Consider the following 19,997-nt stretch of genomic DNA (forward strand, 5'->3'; position numbering starts at 1 on the left):
CTGGGAGTTCTGTATAATCCTGTTGGACATGAAGGAGGTCTCATTCTGCTCCTCTTCTGTTCTGCTGTTCGGTGAGAGGCAGAGTGAGCCTCTTCATCATCCTACCTTGACTGATTCATTACATGTTGCAGTCTAAAACTTGTCCCCTTTGTTGCGGTTGTCTCTTATGCAAACGCTCCTACAGAGAATGTTCAGGATAAGTATCCCAACACCTGCCTTCTGAAATTGGCATTCCGTTCTGCTCTGCAAAAACAGAAAGATGAGATACAAATAAGTAGAGACTCCAGGTAAAGGAGGCAGGTCGTTGTGCAGGTGAATGGGATACTCCACAGAGGAACAAGAGAAATATGAGGAGATCCCAGGGGGTTGTGGTCTTTTACCAAACATTAGCACAGAAATTGCATGGGAAAATAGGCCAGAAAAAAAAACAAAACACCAAAACAACAAAAAAAAAAAAAGCAGCATTGGTTTAATTCAAATTTAGGGTCAGTCTGTAGCTGACAAGGATCTGTACCATACTGCTTGTATTTGGTGGTATGATTGACGATATCTATGAGCTTCTGTGACTTGCTTCCTCTGGTGTTAGGAACTCACACTGCTTGACGAAGGTGAATCTGGATTAAAGCTTTTTGTTCTTTACATGCTAGTCGATAGAGTGGAACTGTGCGCTTCGCATTATGAGTAGCTCTTCTTACGTGTATGTTACGTATGGGTGCAGGTGGTCTCTGAAGGCATGTTACTCTTGGCATTTCCCTTCAGGTTGCCTATCCCTGTGTTCAAAGAGAAAACCTAGCATCTATAGCTTTACCACTGCGGTGGGTTAGCCTTGGCCAGGAGACAAACTCCCACCCAGCCACTCCCTGCTTCCCCCGGCCTCAGTGGAATGGAGCAGAAAAGAAAAGAAGAAAAGCAGGATTGAGAAAACTTGTGGGCTGAGATGAAGCAGGGAGATTGCTTATCAATTGCTATCAGGGTAGAACAGACTTGCTTTGGTCTTAAGTTTAATGCTGATTAAAATAGGTATTTCGCTACTAATTTGAGTAGTGGGAAAGAAAAAATAACAAATGTTAAAACAGCACTTTAAAACAACCCCTTCCTCTTCCTGTTTCCAGGCCTTACATCCATTATGAGCCCTCTCCTCCCTGAGGGATGCAGGGGGTAATGTTTGTTGGGCTACAGTCCACTCCTAACAGTTCTTTCAGCCTCTCCTTCCCCTTTTCACCTGCTCCAGCGTGGGTCTTCAACATGAATCACATCTTCTTTGAGAATATCTGCCTGCTCCAGCATGGATCCTACAAGGATTGCTGTGTAGATAGATATCTACTCTGTCATGAAGCACCTCCTTCTTTCCCTCCCCCTCTGTATGCTGTGAACTGTGTGTGAAAAAGTTTGTGGAAAAGTTTCCTTGTGATTCCCTGCAGTATATTTGGCCTAATAGTGAATGGAGATCAATACAGTTTCGTTGTGTGAGTTCTGCAGAGAATATGTCTGTCCTTAGACAACAAGTAAGGTAACGTGGTCAAGTGACAGATAATGTTAGCTGGAAGTCAAAATGGTGGGGAGCTCTTAAAGTATTGGAGTGATGTTTTGGAAATCAGTGACTTGGAAGGGACATGTAGATCAGAAGCTGCAGGAAGTTTAAGAGCAAGGGTCAGGAAAGGATAGGAAGAAGAGGACATGAAGTCTGGAGGAGTTCAAGGCTTTTTCCTCTGGCATCTGAGTTATAGGTAAGCTATGAAGCCCATCTTTGGCAGAGGCAGCAGCAACAGCAGCAGCTCATCCTAATCCAAATCTGTCCCCATCCTCATCGGTACTAGGAGCCAACTATGAGCAGGAATAAGTGTATTTATATGTACTATTGATATAATATAGCACTACTTGAAAATTTTCTCATAATTTGGTCCCATCATTCAGTAAATATCAGACGTGGGAATGCCATCACCAAAACCATATGTGGTGGAACATACAAAACTTGTGTCATTTCCCTAACAACTTTTGCTTCTTACTGTTTCCATTATGAGACTTTTGCAAAGTTAAAGCTACATTTTTGCTTTTAAGGAAAGTATCTTGGTTCGTTGCATCCCAAAATAGCTCAGCTTTCAGCAGTTACAGATAAATATTTTAGGTCTGTACATAGACTGCGTTGAAAATGCAGCCTGAAAAGGGAAAACTTCTTAAGATCATGATTATCTGAAAGCAATCACAGTGGAATAATATATATATTTTCAACTCAGTCAATAGCTTTTGTAGGGTTGGTGAGATTGGTAGAAATCTCTAACTTGAAACAACGCTCGCTATTTGGTATCTATTTGTAAGTATAAAATACCCAAAGAATATCAGATTGCTATTAGAGCGTGACTTGTTAGAGTTTGCTACTCAAATCTGCTAAAAAATGAATCTTCTTGTTTGTATCATTTTTCATTTGATTTATGAATTGTGATTTGAACTGCAAATCAAAAGTGTGGTATGTTAAGGTACTGTAGAAAGTATCTCAGGGAAATGCAGACATAGAACAAACGGTGGCCATTGGGATAATGCTAATAATAAAACCGGACGCACTTCCAGCTATCAAAGGCAACACACAGCCAAGATTGTGTCGATGTTTCTTGCAAGTACTTTGCTAGGAGTATGAAATAATTTCTAAATGCAAGGTTGAAGTTTCTAGACCAAGCTTATGGACAGCAAAACATTCATTATGGATTAAAAAACAACAACAACAACAACAACAAAAAAAGCTTTCTTTTTTGCTTTCTTTGATAAGGGAAATCTGTTTGTTACTCTTCTTTTTTTTGTAATAAATAATTTATGTGAAGAGATAGCAAATTCTGACCACCATTTGGTACTGGGCATTTAGTGCGTCTAATAATAAGATTTTGTTGTGTAATTTGGGTTTCAGCTCTTATCTGACTGAGTATTTTAAAGCAGGGGAATAAGGAATCACAAAGGGCAAATGGTCCTTTTACACTAAAATGGCCTTCTTTGCTGTTCTTCTAAGAACAGTCTTGCAAGTTTTCAGCTGAGATCTGTTCATCTGTACAATATTGAACAAGAAGGGATAACAAAAGAGCATAACCAACTGTCCAAAATGAATAATAGAGAATAGCCTATATGGAGTAAATCTCCATATAGGAAGAATATGGAAAGAAGAAAGGTAGCACTTTTTTCCCCAGTTTTCCTCCATAATACATTTTTAATCTACACTTTCCTGATGTACTTTCCGGCTGCACGTCTTTTTCTGTGTATGTGAACAAAACTTCAGTAAATGCTGTTCATCTTTTGAGTCCTGTGGGAAGAGAGAAAGAAATACCAGTTTCCTTTTTCAAATATATATATATATATACTTCATGTGTGCCTGGAAGAAGATTGTGAATTGAGAAACTGAAGACATTGCTTGCAACTTGCAACTAGCAGAGCGGAACTGCATTCACTGAGCTTCAGGGGGAAATATGAAACAGAAACAGCTTGAGAAAATTCTTGATATGTTTGGTAACTGCAGGAATGAGTTTACATTCTTGACAAATGAATAGGATGCGGAAATGTCACAAAAAGGGACTTGCCAGGGTCTACTGACTAATACTGATGTTCTTTAAATTCGGGTTGGTTTTTTTTCTGGTATCATGTTTGTCTGGAATAAAATAGTTATGCCCAAACTCAGTGAAAACATTAAGTAAGTACTTAAGATAACCACATGGTTAAATGTTTTTGGTAAATTCTGTTCCTCTTCAAGATTCATCCAGAGTCTACTGGGATTTGACTTAAGTTAGCTCTGACTTGCAGAGCTGTATTTGTAGCTCTTCCACATATTTCCAAGTTGCAAAGGGAAAATATATAAATACAAGACGGTTCACTAAACTTTGTATATTAGTTTTAGAAGAGCAAACCCTGTTACACTAGTTGCCAAAATGACCAGATCTGTTTTTCCTGGGGAAGCAAAGGAAATAAAAAGCATCAGAGTGGAGAGCTCAGTTTACCACCATCCTTCAGAGGTCATTATAATTAAATACTGCCACAGATTCCATAGATTCATGTTTGTATCTTAATTTTCTGAGTCTTCAAATCAAAACTGATCTCTATATCAACAGCCCACTGTTCCTACTGTTTGGCAGAAGGAGCTATAGGCTGTATATAATAATGGGCATGTTTTATCAAAGGTCAGATTAGAGCTTCCAGCCTTAGTATTTATACATTATATAATATTTTCTGTGGTGATGGCTGGGAACGTTTCTTTTTATATTAAATTACATAGCAGTGTCAAAGTTTATCTTAAGAATACATCCAGCTAAAGCAATATTATCAAGTTGAATATTTTGAGCTATTTTAAAATCAATTTTCAGATAGGATTCCTTTTCGTAGTGTGCTTTGAATGTTTTCTTGTAAAAATGTCTAAGATTTCTCCTGTTCCTGTGATGATCATAAGAACAAAAGCAACCAAACTCAGTTTATCCTTCTACCTTTTTCTTGTGTCTCATACCATCCACCTCAAGATCATTTTGGTTACTAGTAACAGGATTGGCAGAGAGCCTGCTGCATTGCTTGTGGAAAGCGCATATGTTAGCAGCAAGCACAGGGCTGGACTTTCATCAACTTGAGTCAAGTGCACACAGTAAATCCTAACTTATTCCTTTTGCTTCTTACTCCAATATCTTCTTGTAGCTGTTTGTTTTGCAAATACACTTTTCAAGTTGATGGTATCCCTCTCATTTGGAATTCTGGGGATTTCTAGTATTTACTTTTGAGTCTCCTGGTTCATTCCTTTCATATTACATAGATGAGTATGAAAACATGAGTACAGATGAAATAGTGTCTTCTGCTGTGGAAGTGTCATAAAAGATTGCGTCACTATAACACAACAGAAGGCCAAGTGGGAATTATTACACTGATTTAGTCCTGAAGTTTGATCTAAGCAGTTTCTACACTTTTCAGTATATTCTATAGAATGAGTTTTGACAAGTAAACTTTTCTTCCCACTGTAACATTAAATTCTGACAAAACGGCCATTTAATTAGCTTTTCTGTTTGAAACAGCCTGTGCCTATTGAAGTGAATAACGAGATTTCACTTCACTGAGGCAAGACAAAGCAGACAGCTGAGAGGTGCAAAGTGGTGCGTGGTTTAAAGTTAAAACCAAAATGCTGCAGTATATTTTTCTTACTTGGACAGCATTCTTTCAGAGTTGATATGTGTTTTGCAGACATGCTTTTGTTATTTAAGTTTGTTGACCAGTCTTTATATTTTTAACAATTAACCACAAATAATTCAACTAGAAACGATACGTGAACTTGATAAGTGCGCCTATTCAAGTCAGCAGGTTCTAGCAATATCCTGTCCATTTTATATTAATAGGTGTTTTTATCTCAAGTCAATACTTACTTAAATTAGTTCTGCAGACTGTGGCTGGGTGTTTGCTTGTTTGCCTTGTCTTGATAATTGCATATTGATTTCATTATACTTAGGATATGATGCTTCAGCTGTTTCGGGGACTGGATTTTCTGCATTCACATCGTGTGGTGCATCGGGACCTGAAACCCCAAAATATCCTTGTAACCAGCAGTGGGCAGATAAAGTTAGCCGACTTTGGCCTTGCACGAATCTACAGTTTTCAGATGGCTCTTACGTCAGTGGTGAGTTTCTGAAGGCTTTTATTTTTCTTTTAATGCGGCACAGTACTTTAGTCTCAATGGCCCTGATAAATAGCGTATTGTAACTCTGCTTCTACAACCATCTCTACAGTTAAAGTTACTTGGGTCTGCAAAACAATTGCTTTACTGCCTGGACTGAATTTGTTATGGTTACTTTGTAAAAGTAATCAATTACTGATTGCTGGTTCTAAATTAAATCATGACTGATCTCTGAAGGATAGGTATGTGCTAGTTTTCTGAAACCTCAGCAGTCTAGCTTCTGTTGTGATTTTGGCTAGTTTGGCATGTTGAACCCCGTAGGTATGCTGAAAGTTTCCAAAGTATACCTATTTAAAGGTAAAACTCATGTTGGTGCTGAGGTGGTCTTGCCTGAAAAAAATATGCAGATGATAATTTTGGAAATGTCTCATTCATATCCATGATTTCCCATCTCTGTGAATATGGACTTGGTGTTTGCTCCCGTAATTTACTGAGTGATTCCAAATAGCACTGTGTTGGAGGCAGCTGAAGTGGACCTGGCAGCTAAAATCACGGCTGTTTCCCAAGCTGACTGTTAAAGAGCACCTCCAGTATCTCTAGACACCCTGCCACTGTTGCCCCTCTCCAAGGATCTCCCCTGCTTGTCCTTGGCTCAGGCATGAGCTCAGTCCCAGAAGGTCTGGCTCTCTCCTGCATTCATTTTTGTAGGAAATCTCTGCCAACCCTTTCCTTTTTGACCCTGTTTCCACGCTTGCTGGCCTTGCCTCCAGAATCAGCTGTCGCTAGCTTAGCACAGCACTTCCTAAGTGTATTGAAGAGTAACGGTGCTGTGTATACGTTGGGTGTCATTTGTTTTTGTTGCTTGCTCATGAATAATTTTCTGTTTATTTTCTATTCCAAGTGTCACAACTGCCGTGGTAGTATTACTTATGTTAAAGACAGGCAAGGGGGAAAAGGAGAAGAGAAACTGAAAGGTGTCCACTTTGCATTTTGCATTGTATTGTAGAAGTTAGTCTGGCTCACACTGGTAAAAAGCAGTCCACTATTGTTAGTTGCTTTAAGGGTCTCACTACCACTCTGTGAGGTAACAGTGACATCCTGGGTTCCGGCGTCAGTATGAATGAAAGCAGGAAGCAGCAGCAAACTAAAACATCATCTTGGTAAATGTACAAAAGTATCCTCTTCACATAAAGCATAAGTAAACTTGTGTTTTAGGATTGGTTTTGTTTTCTTTTTTCTTACATTACTTGTAGGATGTAGCCTAATCCAAAGCTGAAAGAATATCTCAGCTGAGGACAGTGAGGACTGATCATATTGTAACTCAAAACAGAGCTCTGAAGAAACAGAGACAAAGATTGTTCCTAAACTGCTGTAATTCTTCATCAGGTAGTCAGAAACAGTGACAGCTTCAGTGATTATTTCTATTGATCCATAAAATCCTTTAAATTAAAACAGTGGAGTTATGTATGGCTGCCAGCAGCGTGCTTTTGAAAAGCTCTGCATAACATGAGGAAAGAAAAATCTACAGAACTGCACTGGAGTTTGTCCATGATCATGCAGCTCGTGTGTAAAGGAAGGTCAGAAGACCCAGAAATACAGCACTAATACATTCTAACACATTTACTATGATAAAACCACACCAATATCTGCATGTAGGAGAACACTGCCAGAATTCATATGTGAAAGGTATGACTGTGCCAAGGTATCTAGCACTTGCCTGTTAGAAGTGGTGGCTTAAAACCCTGGTGTACTTAGCACTGCTATGAACAAGAGATCTTTAGGCTGAGCGTGTCCATGTGCAAGTAAGTCTTGTGTTAACACAATGCCATTCTCATTGCAGCTATGCTGAAGAGTATTAAAAGAGTTGAATTATTCAGGCACCAAGGACAAGCAAACTGTGTGGATGTAGGCATAAATAATGGACTTCACACCTAGGATTTTCTTTTTCAAAAATTAAATCTGTGACCAAAGTCAGCGTGCTGATAGGATGTTTGTGCTGATGACTTAGAGAAAGGATGCTTTCTTAAGTTAAAAAAAACCACGTTTTGAAACACCTTGTGCTAAAAACCTTCAGAATCAGCTCTTGTCTGTGTGTGCAGTAACCAAAGACAATCCCTCCATGCAGTGTGATAATGCTGTGTGGTTTTAAATGTCAGCCTTCATTGCTCTTACAGAATTTGCGTTGGTTGGTTAGAGACATACTAAATGTGTATTAGCTGGCCCCATTAGGCCATGAGTTTTCCTTTTCTGAACTTAACTTTTATTTCTGAGTAGCTGCTTTGGTGTGCTAATCCTTTTTTGCTTTTTTCCTCCATTAAAATTTAGTGCAGGAAACAAATTTTTTAAAACCCCTTCTGTTTTTTAAACACAAAGAAAAAGACAATTATTGACTTTATTGTTCCCAAGAAAAGTCTAACTTGCAGTCCCTTTCCAGGCAGTGAGTAACTTTCATTGACTTCCAGATTTGTTCTGATGTGTTTGCAGAAAAAAATACTGCCTTAGGAAAAACAGCATATATCTAAACACGTGTCAATTAATAAAACTCTGAGCTTGCAAGGATTGGTTTTGGATCTTTATTAAGAAGTGATAATGCAGACAGGCAAAGATAAAAAGCACATTGCATGTGCTGTCACTGTGATCAGTACAAGGCCTCTGCAACATTTCCTTCAGAAGAGAATCTTATTGTAGGATGAACTGCTTCAAGAAGCAACTTTTGAAGTATCAAATCATTCCCAAGATGCATCCTCATTCTTTGCTCACAAAGAAACTCTTCACCTGGGACAAAAAGAGCTTGCCATGAAAGTGATCCAGTACAAACCAATCCAGCCCTGGTACTCAGGGTGCTCCAAGTGGTAACTTCAAAGCAGGCTCTCTTTGACAGCCAGTTATTTTTCCAGTGCTGAAGAATTCTTCTGGCAGATCAGTTGTCTGGGTGTGCTGTGGTCGTGTAAGAGACCTCTTGGTATTTTCTTCAGTGACTGAATAAAAGATTCAAACTAATGTTACGCATCCTTGGGGGGCAGGGTGGAGATCAGTGCTACCAGCTGTGGTCAGACTGAGCACTGATACAGGTCTGAAATAACAGCATGAGAGAGAGAACGAGGTTGGGGCAGGGAGTCTCAGATGGAGGATAATAGAGCACGCTTTCAGTTTCATCCTAAGTTAGCCTCTTTTTCAAGTGTTGGTCTTGGCCCTTGGGGACATTTTGAATAGGCTTTGTGATAGCAGAGAAGCTCCATAGGAGAGAAGAGCTGGATTGATGTGACTTTGTAATTTTAGAGTCTGATGGCAAAAGCTAATGAAATATCTACATTTTTTCTCTGGCTCAGAAAAATGGGCTCTCGGTTTTAACTTTCTCTCAACAAAGGAGCAGGTGGCCGTCTTGAAAATTTGAAGTTGCATTATGAAAAAGAAGTAAGCCATTCATCTGTTCTTTCCCGACTTCTAGCTGCCTTAAAGAAAATAAATGAAGCTGAATCATGGCACAGCAGAGTGCTGAGATAAGCACACACAGTTGTGATCATAGCATGTAGGTGGAGCTGGGGATGTCCAGCTTTTAAATCATGACCTGCCTTAAAGAACCTGAGTGCAACTGGCAAGATGTTACTAACACACAATACTTCCTTTGAAAACATGTGTGCTTTACCTTAGACGGCAGCACTACTGATGTTTTTTTTCCCATGAAATGCAAACAAAATTGTTTTATGCCTTCCCTTTAAAAAAAACTTGTTTTTAGATTTACTGAACATTGGAAAGGACAACGTATCACTTTCTCCTCTGTTGCCCTAAGTTGTTTAATGCTGGGCTCAGCTAAGTTGACAATTGAAAGACAAAAAATCCCGTAGTTATTGTCAGTGAATAATTTTAGATTACGCTAGCATTTTATTTGAGTGTTTCTTCAGGATAAAAACTTTCCATCCGTTTCCTGGCAGTCACTTCAGCACAAATGGTTTACATGTCACATCATGCAGGAACTTGGGTTTCATTTTGTTGGTATAGTAGCAAGGGAGCATAAAATAAGTTTCGCTAACTGGGCTTACTTTGTAAAATAAATATATAAATTAGTTACAGCAACAAGAGCAACAACAGAAAAGATGGAAAAAAGTTCTTCCAAAAGAAAGGAGTGCTTTCCTGTTTTCTGCCCAGTGCTGCATTTTAAGATACTAATAAATGCCACTTGTTTGTAAATAAATACCGTGAATATAAGCTCGTTTGAGCTAATATCATAGTAATAATAATAATAATAATAATAATAATATCATGAAAACAGCACAAAGAAATTTCTTCTGCTTTGATTCATTCTTTCTATCTTTTCCATTCTTTATTCAGCCACCTTTCAATGACACTATGCTTCCCAAAATCCAAATATTTATGTGTGCGTAATAAATCCTGCAGAGTCCATTCCTGTGCCAGATATGTTCCAGCAAAGCCAGAGTCTGCTTCATTGCAACTGTAGCCTGAGAGGCGTTGGGTAACCCTGAGCAAGCCTGATTCAGCAGTCTCCTTATAGCTCACAGTTAACATCAAACACGAGGGTGGGCCTTCAGAAATTAATCAAGAGCCTGCCTCTGGTAAATCAAAGGCACAGTCTGGGCTGTGTTAAAAGGCGCTCCAGTGGAATTATTAAAGTAACACTGGACTTTGTGCCATATGCATTTTGATAAGAACATAAGTCTTCCTCCTTCAGACAGGTGGAAGTGACATTGTTTTGTTACACACTGAGTCTCCACTGGTGTGAGGCAGCACATCACCTTAGATCTGAGTCCGTCTTTAGCTCTTCTCTCACGGTGCATTTCTGCAGTCCACCCAAGTGTCCCTGAAAAGGAGAATGAGTCACAACCAGCCAGCCAAAGGATCAAAATATGTGTTGTTGAGCTTTTGAGTGCTGCTGCTGAAAGGTTGTGGTTATTTAGGAATGCACTGTGATTAAATTGGTTGCCTTATTTAAGGAAAATCTCTCTTCCCTACTAATATAGAGTTCTGCATAAAAGGTCCATGTATCTTGCTTTGTGAAGCAAGCAACCAAATAGCATCTTTCCATAAAGGAAAAACTACTTCCATCATGTAAAACGGGTCATTATCTCTGGAGCCACCTTAAGAACAAAAATCATTAGCAGCACATTGACAGGAAACACTGCAGCTCACTAAAATCACTTCAGTGTATATTTATGTTGATTTTACTCAGATCAGATGTTCACTAAGAGAGCTCAGATTTACATGAAAATATCTGTGAACAAACAGATTGCTTAATAGAACAGTATTATCAAAGGCCAATGCAGAAATGCACGTAGATAAACTTAGGAAATTACTTTTGTTCAGTGTCATGGTAGTGATATAGGATCATTCTGAAAACTGACTATTAATTTCTGTTGCCTATCACAAGACATTCAAAAGCTTTTAGACATGCCTAGAAGAGTGCTCACAGAGAGACAAAGTAAGGGTGTTATTTTTAGATATGCATCCTGGAGATGGTATTCTAAGGGTGCCATTTCACAGCCAGCATAAGTAGATTTTTTCTGCTGCTGCAGAAAGGATGGTCCTGCTTTCAGCCACACACCCCTGGCTCCCTTAGTGGTTGTGCACTGTTTGCCTGAAAATGAGCCCCACAAAAAGGAGCTGCTGATCTTCAGTTGGATTAGGCAACGCAAGTCAGTGCACGGCCATGTGAGTGAAAGCACTGACTGACACGGAGGAGGGTGAGCAGGATGGGGTCATCCCCTCCATAGACATCACTGTCTTAGGTTTGTTGGAGTTGGTTATGAAACCACATCTGAAGTTCTTCAGCTGAGGACTAAGAAAAACTGAAATGCGGAAATGTTTTTCTGAACCTCACAGTGCACACTAACTTACCCTGTTTTGAAGATGTTAGATGAACAACCAGTTACTGGTTCATTTAAGGCTGTTACTGCATCTGACGTTAAGAAAACTTGTATCTGTATTAATGTTTGAAGTATTTTTTAACCTCCAAGAGCCAAGGCCTGAGTTCAGGGCTCTGTGCTGTTCCTCCACAGCTGATACCATAATTCACCCTCAAGACCTGCTAGGAATGCAGGGAATGCAACCCTCTGCTGTGATTCAGGCCCAGGTCTATCGTGAACCATAAAAAGACTATCTTTTAATCTTTAAAAGAAAGTAAATTGCTTTACAGTAAACAAGCAAATTGGCTCCACATGAGAATGTCTTCTGTGCCAAGTAAACTTCTTTTCAGGGCTGCAGCATTAGAATATATCTCATGTGATTACAGAGTTTGTCCACACTGAGCTGAGCACGTTTTGCGGCCCAGCAGTTGTACTAGTTCAACCTTGCTGAATAAGTCTTCTTTGTGTTAATGGAAAAAAAAGGAGAAAATGCAGAATTCCTCATACGATTCATATCAGAACAGAGGACGTTTCTGCTGGGCCAAACTAAAGGTTTACCATGCTCTTTATCAAAAGATGATGTCCAACAGAGGATGCTTACGAAGGAGAGTAGAATCAAGAAACCAGACTCTAGCATTCAGAAATTCAACAATTTCCAGTGCTCTTAGTTATATCTCAGTCATTGACTTTAATAATTACCGAAGTACTCATCCTCCACAAATTCATCTCATTCCTTTTTTGGACAGTTTGTTTTCTTGGCTGCAGCTAACTTCCATACTGTAAGGAAAGCTCTTTATTTTGTTTTAAATCTGACACATGGTAATTTTACATGGGTTCCTCTTAATTCTACTTCTGTGAGACATTTTCTTTCTAGATCTGGTTGAAAACTGGTATTATTTCATATCAGAGCAGTTCCCATGGTGTGAGAAAAACATATTCAGTGTGAATAGGCCTCCACATGTTGCTGTGAAGAAAAAATGAAATGTTCTTTCTTTTCTTGTCTCTTTATTTTCCTTTTTTTTTTTTTTTTCTTTTCTTTTTTGGCTTACCAAGATTCAGTAAACATTGTTAGTAACACGGTACTGGCTTAAAGTTTTCACGCAGATATCTGGTGAACTTGCTTAGGATGTAGAAGAACTGGAATTACAAGGAACAAGCTGTGCTTAATCTGCTCAGAAAGCAGGGGGGCAGGGTGCAAGAGGAGTAAGGAAAGGCAGAAAATTACTAGTGGGCATTTTCTCTATGTGGCAGAAAAGCATCCAGATATTGCCTGCCCTTACTTCTATTTTCTGCTTTCAGATGTAAAAATATGTATTGCATTTCCCCCACCCGGTGATTTACATCTTCTTTGTACCATTTTTCTGTTGATTTAAGCGGGTCTGTTTTTACAACTACTCCCAGAGATAATTGAGGGGGTTGGATTGTGAAAACAATTTGATTGTTTGACAAGGTCTCTCCTTGTGTATTTACAAAACTGTTCCCACATAATTTCAAACCATCCTGAAAGACTAAAATACAGCCCCAGGTTGTGTTCTTATCAGCACACACAGGGTTAGCAAGTATAGGCCTGTCAAGTTCTTGAATGTGAGATGGGGAAAGGAAGACGAGCAGAGCACTGCCATACTCCCCTTTAGCACTTGCTATTCTGGTGTGAAGGTGGGCATCCCAACACTGCTGACTCTCAGGGCTTTACGTACAGTAAAAAATTGCAGTATCGGTGAAGTATCCATAATTTTTCTCTGTTTACTGGCCAAATTCCTGCTGTAGAAGTTATTCCTAACTGAAAATTCCCTTGTCCAGGTACACCAGAGGAGATTTCTTTTAGGTCAACATTATTTAGAATTTGCCCCAGTGTCACCAGTGTGGGACATGAAATCACCCAGTCTTTTTCTGAGTCAGTCAGGGTAGTTCTGTTACGCCGTTTCTAATGTTTTACCATTGTCAACTTTAAATGTGTCAAGAAATAAGGATTCCATCACTTCCCACGGGAGTCTGCTCCAAAACCTCTGTATAATCACTCTCAGAAAGTTTCCTTGATGTCCAGCCTTCAATTTCCCATTCTTAATTTAACACCATTATATTCTTTGTTTTTATATGCTGAATGGTAGCAGATGTCCAAGGCCTTGTAGTCAGCTTCCTAGAGGGATCTATTACGTGTTGCTGTATACATTAGTTCTTGTGAAAAGTGAAAAGGTAACTCATTTGCTAACCCATGGAAGTTTAGTAGTCCTGGTTTATCCAGATTTCAGTATAGGGCACAACCTAATATGGATTTCTCTAAAATTGCCATCTTTTAGAATTAAGTGGACAAATGCAGAAGAAAATATATTATGCTAAAAGAATTGGTGATCTAGATAGTGAATTCCTCAGTTTTGATTATCTACCAATAGCTTGATAATGAGCTGTAAAGATCAAAGCCATCTTGTTAGTCATGGGTCTGGTGCATGAAAAGAGCAAATAGAAATTTAGGCTGTTACATGCAGAGTATTTTGTTAAAAATGGGAGAATACTGATGCTACGATGCTACCACACAAATTAGTTGATCAGACCTCATCCAGAATACTGCGTACCATTTGTTTTCTTCTCTTAAGAGAAAAGATTTTGGACAAGAATGGGCACGGGGAAGGTGTCTTTTGATTAGAGAATGGGGGATCCTATTTTCTGCGAGGCAGAAGAAAAACCTAAATGTAATACAACCGGCCATGATTTTGTAGATGGAAGTTATATCTAAAAAAAAATAAATAAATAAATAAAAAAATAAAAAAAAAAAATACATCTAAAGAAAAAGGGGCAGTGAGGGGGAAGATGACCAAAAGAACAACCTAGAGAGTGTGAATTAGCCTTAAATTAATTTAGTCAGGAAGTCAGAAAACAACAGTTGATATTCTGAAGCACCCTATATGAGGACCAGTGCAGGCAATAAATACAACTGATTCTGAGAGGGAGCTCACTGAATTTCTGTGATGCAACTGGCTGTTCTTGATGAGTGATTCTCTGTATTTGCCCTTTCAAGTCCTTACGTCAATTATATGGTCAAATTTGACAGAGATATCCTTCGTGAGCTCCTCCCTGAATAGAAACAGCTTTCAGCATGTCAGGAGGATTGGCGTAAATGTCAGCGTGAAATAATTTTGCAAAGGCAGAAATGGTGAACTGCTTAGCTGTATTGAGATGACATAGAACAAAAGATCTATGTTCTATTTCTTAGAACATAACAAAAAGAGGTTACAATTAATAAAAGCCTTACATGAGAGGGCAAAGAATTAAAGTGAGACATAAAACAGAGAGACGCTTCACTAAGGAAGTGAAAAGACCACCTGGAAGTTTCCCAAGTAGATGTGAACGGTGATCTGAAGGCAAAAATGGAATATTTGTCAGGATAGCAAGTTGAGAAAGTCCAGATGGATTGAGAAGTCTGCTTGTAGCATTCCCCATGTGGAAAACGAATGGATTTGGCAAGTCACATCAATAAATGACAACCAACCTGCTCCCTGTCAGAGGGCTTTCCATGGAATATGGGATGCCAGAAAAGCTTGGATAAACTTGAGACTGGGTAACAGAAATAACCTGCAACAAAGACTTGAGCTAGAAAAGCAGTATGTGAAATTAAGCAGAAACAGGCTACTGTGGAAGTAAAGGGAACACTTGAATGTGAAAATGAATCAACCAGGAGACTGTATGTGTGTCTTTTACTTAGCGTTCTTCTTGACAACTTATCATTTCCCAGAACAAATAGCATAAATGCCTACTGAAAATACAGGGACTCTTGACTTCGGCATCATTCCATGAATTAGTGAGAAAAAGGCACAGAAAGGAACTTTTCTGGTAGCCCTTCTAGGCAGCCAAGCTCTGATGGTGCTTCAGAATTCATACTCAACTTCAGCTATTCAGAGATGCTGTCAGGCCATGATGAGTCAATGACAGCTAGCAAACTTTGTTTGAACACTACTGAGAGTTAGAGAGCAGAGCAAGAGGACACTTGCATTCCTTTAGCACAAAGATAACCACAGAACCTGATGAGATATATTAGCAATGATTGAGAATTGCAATCAAGATCAAACAAAGAAGTCAAATGCACTGTAAGAATCTGTGAGATTTGCTATGGAGCTTGAATATTTCCTTTTTATTTTTCCTTTTGAGAGGAATCAGAACGCGATACAGTTACCATAGAGTCTGCTTGACTGAAACTCAAGCAGAGGAGTTCCGTGTTTAGTAGGGTGAATGAAAAAGGAGATTGTGATACAATAAATTGTGTTTGTAGGCAAGTACAAAGAGTATCGGGTGTAATTTATAAAACAAGAAAAAAATGACATCAGTTCCAAGAATAATTCAATTAAATGTAAGTGTCATGAACAATAAATACAGAATGCTTTTCACAACTAAAAGACTAGTCAGGGCATAACCTCGTAGTTATCTAACAAAAACTTCCAAAGTAGTTCAGGAAGTTCCTCCAGACTGGATGTCAGACCATGCAGGTACATGCATTGGCTTGAGTTTCTGTTTGGGTCTGACAGATGAACAGCAGCAGTAGATACTAGGATATTAATGTGTGTAACTGTTTCTATGAAGTGTAGAAAGGCCATGAATTATTTACTGATGAGCGTCGCTAAAAAATTCAATAGGGTGTCTGAAAATAAAACATTTAATTGTTCTCAAATGCACACAAAAATTGTCCACTGCAAAAATTAGGAGCATTAAATTTGAAAATGTAGTGTATAGAATTGCAGCGTAAGACAGTAGCTAAAGCGGTGGAACAACTGATGATCATTTTGGATTTTGCTGTTTCTACTTCTGCAATGAATTCAAGGCAAAGTTGTTCTACATATACAGTCTATGGAAATTCCCTTTAAACTTAGAAAATATGAGCAGGGAATCTTGTGACTAAACTCTCAGGCAGGAAAGAAAAGAAGGCAAATGTGCGCATTCATGTTGATTTTGTTTTGGGCTCATGTTGTAGATTTAAAAGAGAAATGATGGGAGTAGAAACTTCCTGATTAGGAAGCAAAAGAGGTTTTGGTTTTTTTTAATTTAATAACATCACCCTACCTTGAGTGTCCCATGTAGGATTCTGACTGCGGACGTCTGCCATCTAAGCAGCTAAGTTATTGCGGATGAGAAAAAAGATGAAATATTTTTGAATAAATATATAGGCAGAAATGTGCCTTCATCTAATTTTGGGCTTTACTCTTAGCTTGGTTCAGTAAAATGTGATAGTATATTATTTGGTATGGCTATTAACATGCAAAATAAATGTCTTACTTAAAAGAATTACTGTTTATTGCAGTGAGTGTATAGTACTTCTAATGTTGTTTTCCACGTTGGCTATTAGCAGTAGATAAGTCAAGCAGACCACAAGTGGAGCCTAGTAGCAATCAAAGGAGGTGTACTAATCAGTGTAATCAGGAAAATGAAGGATGGGATATCTCTTCTTAAAGACGACATCTAACACAGGTCAAATGAATCAGACTCTTAAAAGTGCATACTTCTTTCCATTGACTGTTAAGTGTGACCAGCTGAGATGTCAAGTCTGAAGTCAAATGAGATGAATCCAGACCGAGTCTATCTTGATGCTGCTGCTGTCTGGACTCTTCCTTCTGTGTTTGGGGTGAGTCACAAAGAACATCACTTATCAAGAATTCCATCGAGATGTGGGCAGAGCTGAGACAGCTCCCTGTGAAATGAAGTCTCACTGAAGCATAAATGCAGACGTTATGTTTTGGATAAATCTGTAAAAGCAATTAAGCAGTTTTCTGGAATATATAGCTGAAATGCTGAGATCTCCCACCCAAAACACAAGGCCAGTTAGGAATTTAAGCTATGTGGGTGAGCAGGTTTGGCAGAAATTGGAATGGAAGTGGGGAAGAGCCATTGGTATTTGAGAAGATAGCTGTGTGAAAGAGACAGGGAGAAGCAATTGGAAGCAGTGCAAGAAATACACGCACAAGTAACACACAGATGTCAGAACAAACATATACAGCAAGTTATTGAGAAAGCTGAGACCTGGTCTGGATGGAGTATTTGAAATAAGTCCTTGAGAAAAGCTGTGTCCTGCTGTTTGGTTCAGGGAGAGAGGGTTTTCTACACCTTTTTATTAAACAGAATGGGAAAAAAACATCTTGTCTTCTGTAATCACTTCATGTCATTCACTCCTCTTCCTCTAGCCTCTGACAGTTATATCATAGGAGTTCTTATGCTGATGAGATTTTTAGGCAGTAACTATAAACTAATAAGGCCTGAGGATATTCCATCTTAAAAAAATAATACAAAAACAAACAAACAAAAGAACATAAAATACCTTTCTTCTATGTATACATTTTGTAAGTTTCTGAGTATAAGAAAATGCAAGGCCTAAGACGGTGAGAGAATTACTACCCCAGAAGTAAGCTTGAAAATGAAAGCCGTCAGGACCTGCCAGTGTTTAATATTTTGGGGAGTACCATAAATGAGTTGAGACTTCGTAGAATAACATGAACTTGTTGTAATAGCACTCAGAGTAATCCTTTTCAAAGAGTAATAAAGTAATATATCTGAATCCACTTGGAAAACCAGTAACACTGAGTTACAAACCAAGTGCTACTTTGTATTAGTGCTGCTCCCTGGCTGTATGGAAAAGGCAAACTGGCTGTCCAGCTCACTTTGGCATAAAGCCGGGCATTTCTTAGGGGATGGTGATGAAATATTTTAGCATTCTTGCAGGGTTCACTACAAAGTATAGAAAAGAAGTGTTTTTTCCACAAAACATTAAGATCATTTTTCATTAAAAGATGGTTCTTTCACTGTTTGTTTGTTTATTTTTCAAGTTCTTTCTGTTGGACAGTTTTGACTGAGTTCTTCCAGTGCAAGAAAGGAGCAGGGCATAGATTTTCAGTGCAAAAAACGGGTAGGAGAATCTATGAACAATTTTTAACTTGGGAGCATGTATTTTCATGTGTTTTGTTTGAATCTAAGTACGATCAGACACACTTTACTTGATTATTCTACATTTTTAATCATCTTCAGTGTGAGTACTCGAGTAAATTTGTTCTAGTAGTTTCTAAGGGCAATACAGATTTCTTCTTATGTTCGTTAGGGACGGTGCAGTTTTGGCTGCTTTACAAATACATCGTTGATCACTTCAGGGAAGATTTTTCCATCACTGATACTGCCGTTTCAATAACAGTATGTCTGAGGAAAAGATGGTTTTGAGCCTTGCTGTATGTGGAAGTACATTTGTAGCATTGTTCTTACATATTCTGTTCCACATTGCATTTGAAAGAACAGAACCAATCAAGTCATTCTTAAAATGCAGAAGATTGTTAGAAAATTTAAATATCTTTGTGTGCAGTGTAGTATAATGGAACGATCCAGATGACATCTTACATTAAGAAGTATATCTCAAAACATGCTCAGTATAACAACTGATCTGAGAGGACTGGAAGTAGACATGTATCTTCTTAATGTAATGCTTTTTTCCTTAATTGTGTTTACACATTTATACTCCAGCTCCATCAAATGAAAAACAGTGCAGAAGCATAGCTTAGAAATTGGAAGTATTTTACCAGTTTGCATTTTGCTATATCTGTGTATCATAACGGCCACGTACTTAAGCTGGTATAAATCAGCATCGCTTCATTGGACTAAACCAAATTATAAGGTGAACGAGAGGATCTGTCTTTAAATCAACTGAGACTATTTTGCATTTGGTATATTTTTACCTTCCATTTAAGTTTTGTATTTAATTGTCTTTCTGTTTCTCTTTCACTGTGTAATGCTGCTCAGTTTTTAGAGAGGCTCTCGCTTAGGAATGAATGCGACTATTTAAGTTAATAAAGATACAGCTGGCACTGTGTAGATCCAGTGCTAGTAAGCTATAGAGAGATTGAAGTGATTTGTGACACTAAGAACATCCTGCACCTTATGTAATTTTATCACCAGAAGAATTAAATAAGGAGGGGCCTGTGCATGGTATCAGTTCTTGTGGGAAAATATGCTTCAGTGACTTACTGGCACTGGGTTTGGAATGTGGCATTTAAAAGTACCTTTTTACAGTGGGAAAGAATTTAGTCAAGAATAAACAGTCTGACCTTGTTAAATGGACCAAAGTCTGTGCATAACCCAGATCCAGAAAGCTAGTTTTTACCAGTTAGTGAGAAAAAAACCTAAGCAGTTAATAAAAAAAATGCAACTAGGTTTTCTAGAGACATAATGAAGTAGATGGAACAGAGCCAAAAAAATTGTCATTGAACTGTGGACTTTCCCAGTTTGTGGGAAGTGAGCTGTGAGCTTTAAGCATAGTTTGAACTGGAGTTTGAGAGGACATTAAAAGCAAACAGCATCATACATTGTGCCCGGATGGATTCAAGTCAAATACAGGACTAGTGATTTTCAATGCATATCAAATCCACTTTTAGTACCATCAACATTAGAAAATGTAAAAACCATGAATGAGCAGGAAAAAAAATGATCATAGGAGCCATGTTTTAAACATGAAGCCTGGTGTCTTCAGGCACAGTCACTTGACTAGCAAAAATCTCTTTGATATC

At 38.5% G+C, this 19,997-nt stretch overlaps 1 protein-coding gene across 1 annotated transcript in view; it reads left to right on the plus strand.

The window, feature by feature from the left end:
• Positions 1-19,997, plus strand: part of CDK6 (cyclin dependent kinase 6) — a 132,864-nt gene that overhangs the window by 49,303 nt on the left and 63,564 nt on the right. The window contains exon 4 of the mRNA XM_072328405.1: positions 5,453-5,620. Within this exon, the coding sequence (XP_072184506.1) occupies positions 5,453-5,620 (168 nt within the window). The remainder of the gene's footprint in view (positions 1-5,452; positions 5,621-19,997) is intronic.

This window comes from Excalfactoria chinensis, chromosome 2 (genome assembly GCF_039878825.1).
Source record: "Excalfactoria chinensis isolate bCotChi1 chromosome 2, bCotChi1.hap2, whole genome shotgun sequence".
NCBI classification, from domain to species: domain Eukaryota; kingdom Metazoa; phylum Chordata; class Aves; order Galliformes; family Phasianidae; genus Excalfactoria; species Excalfactoria chinensis.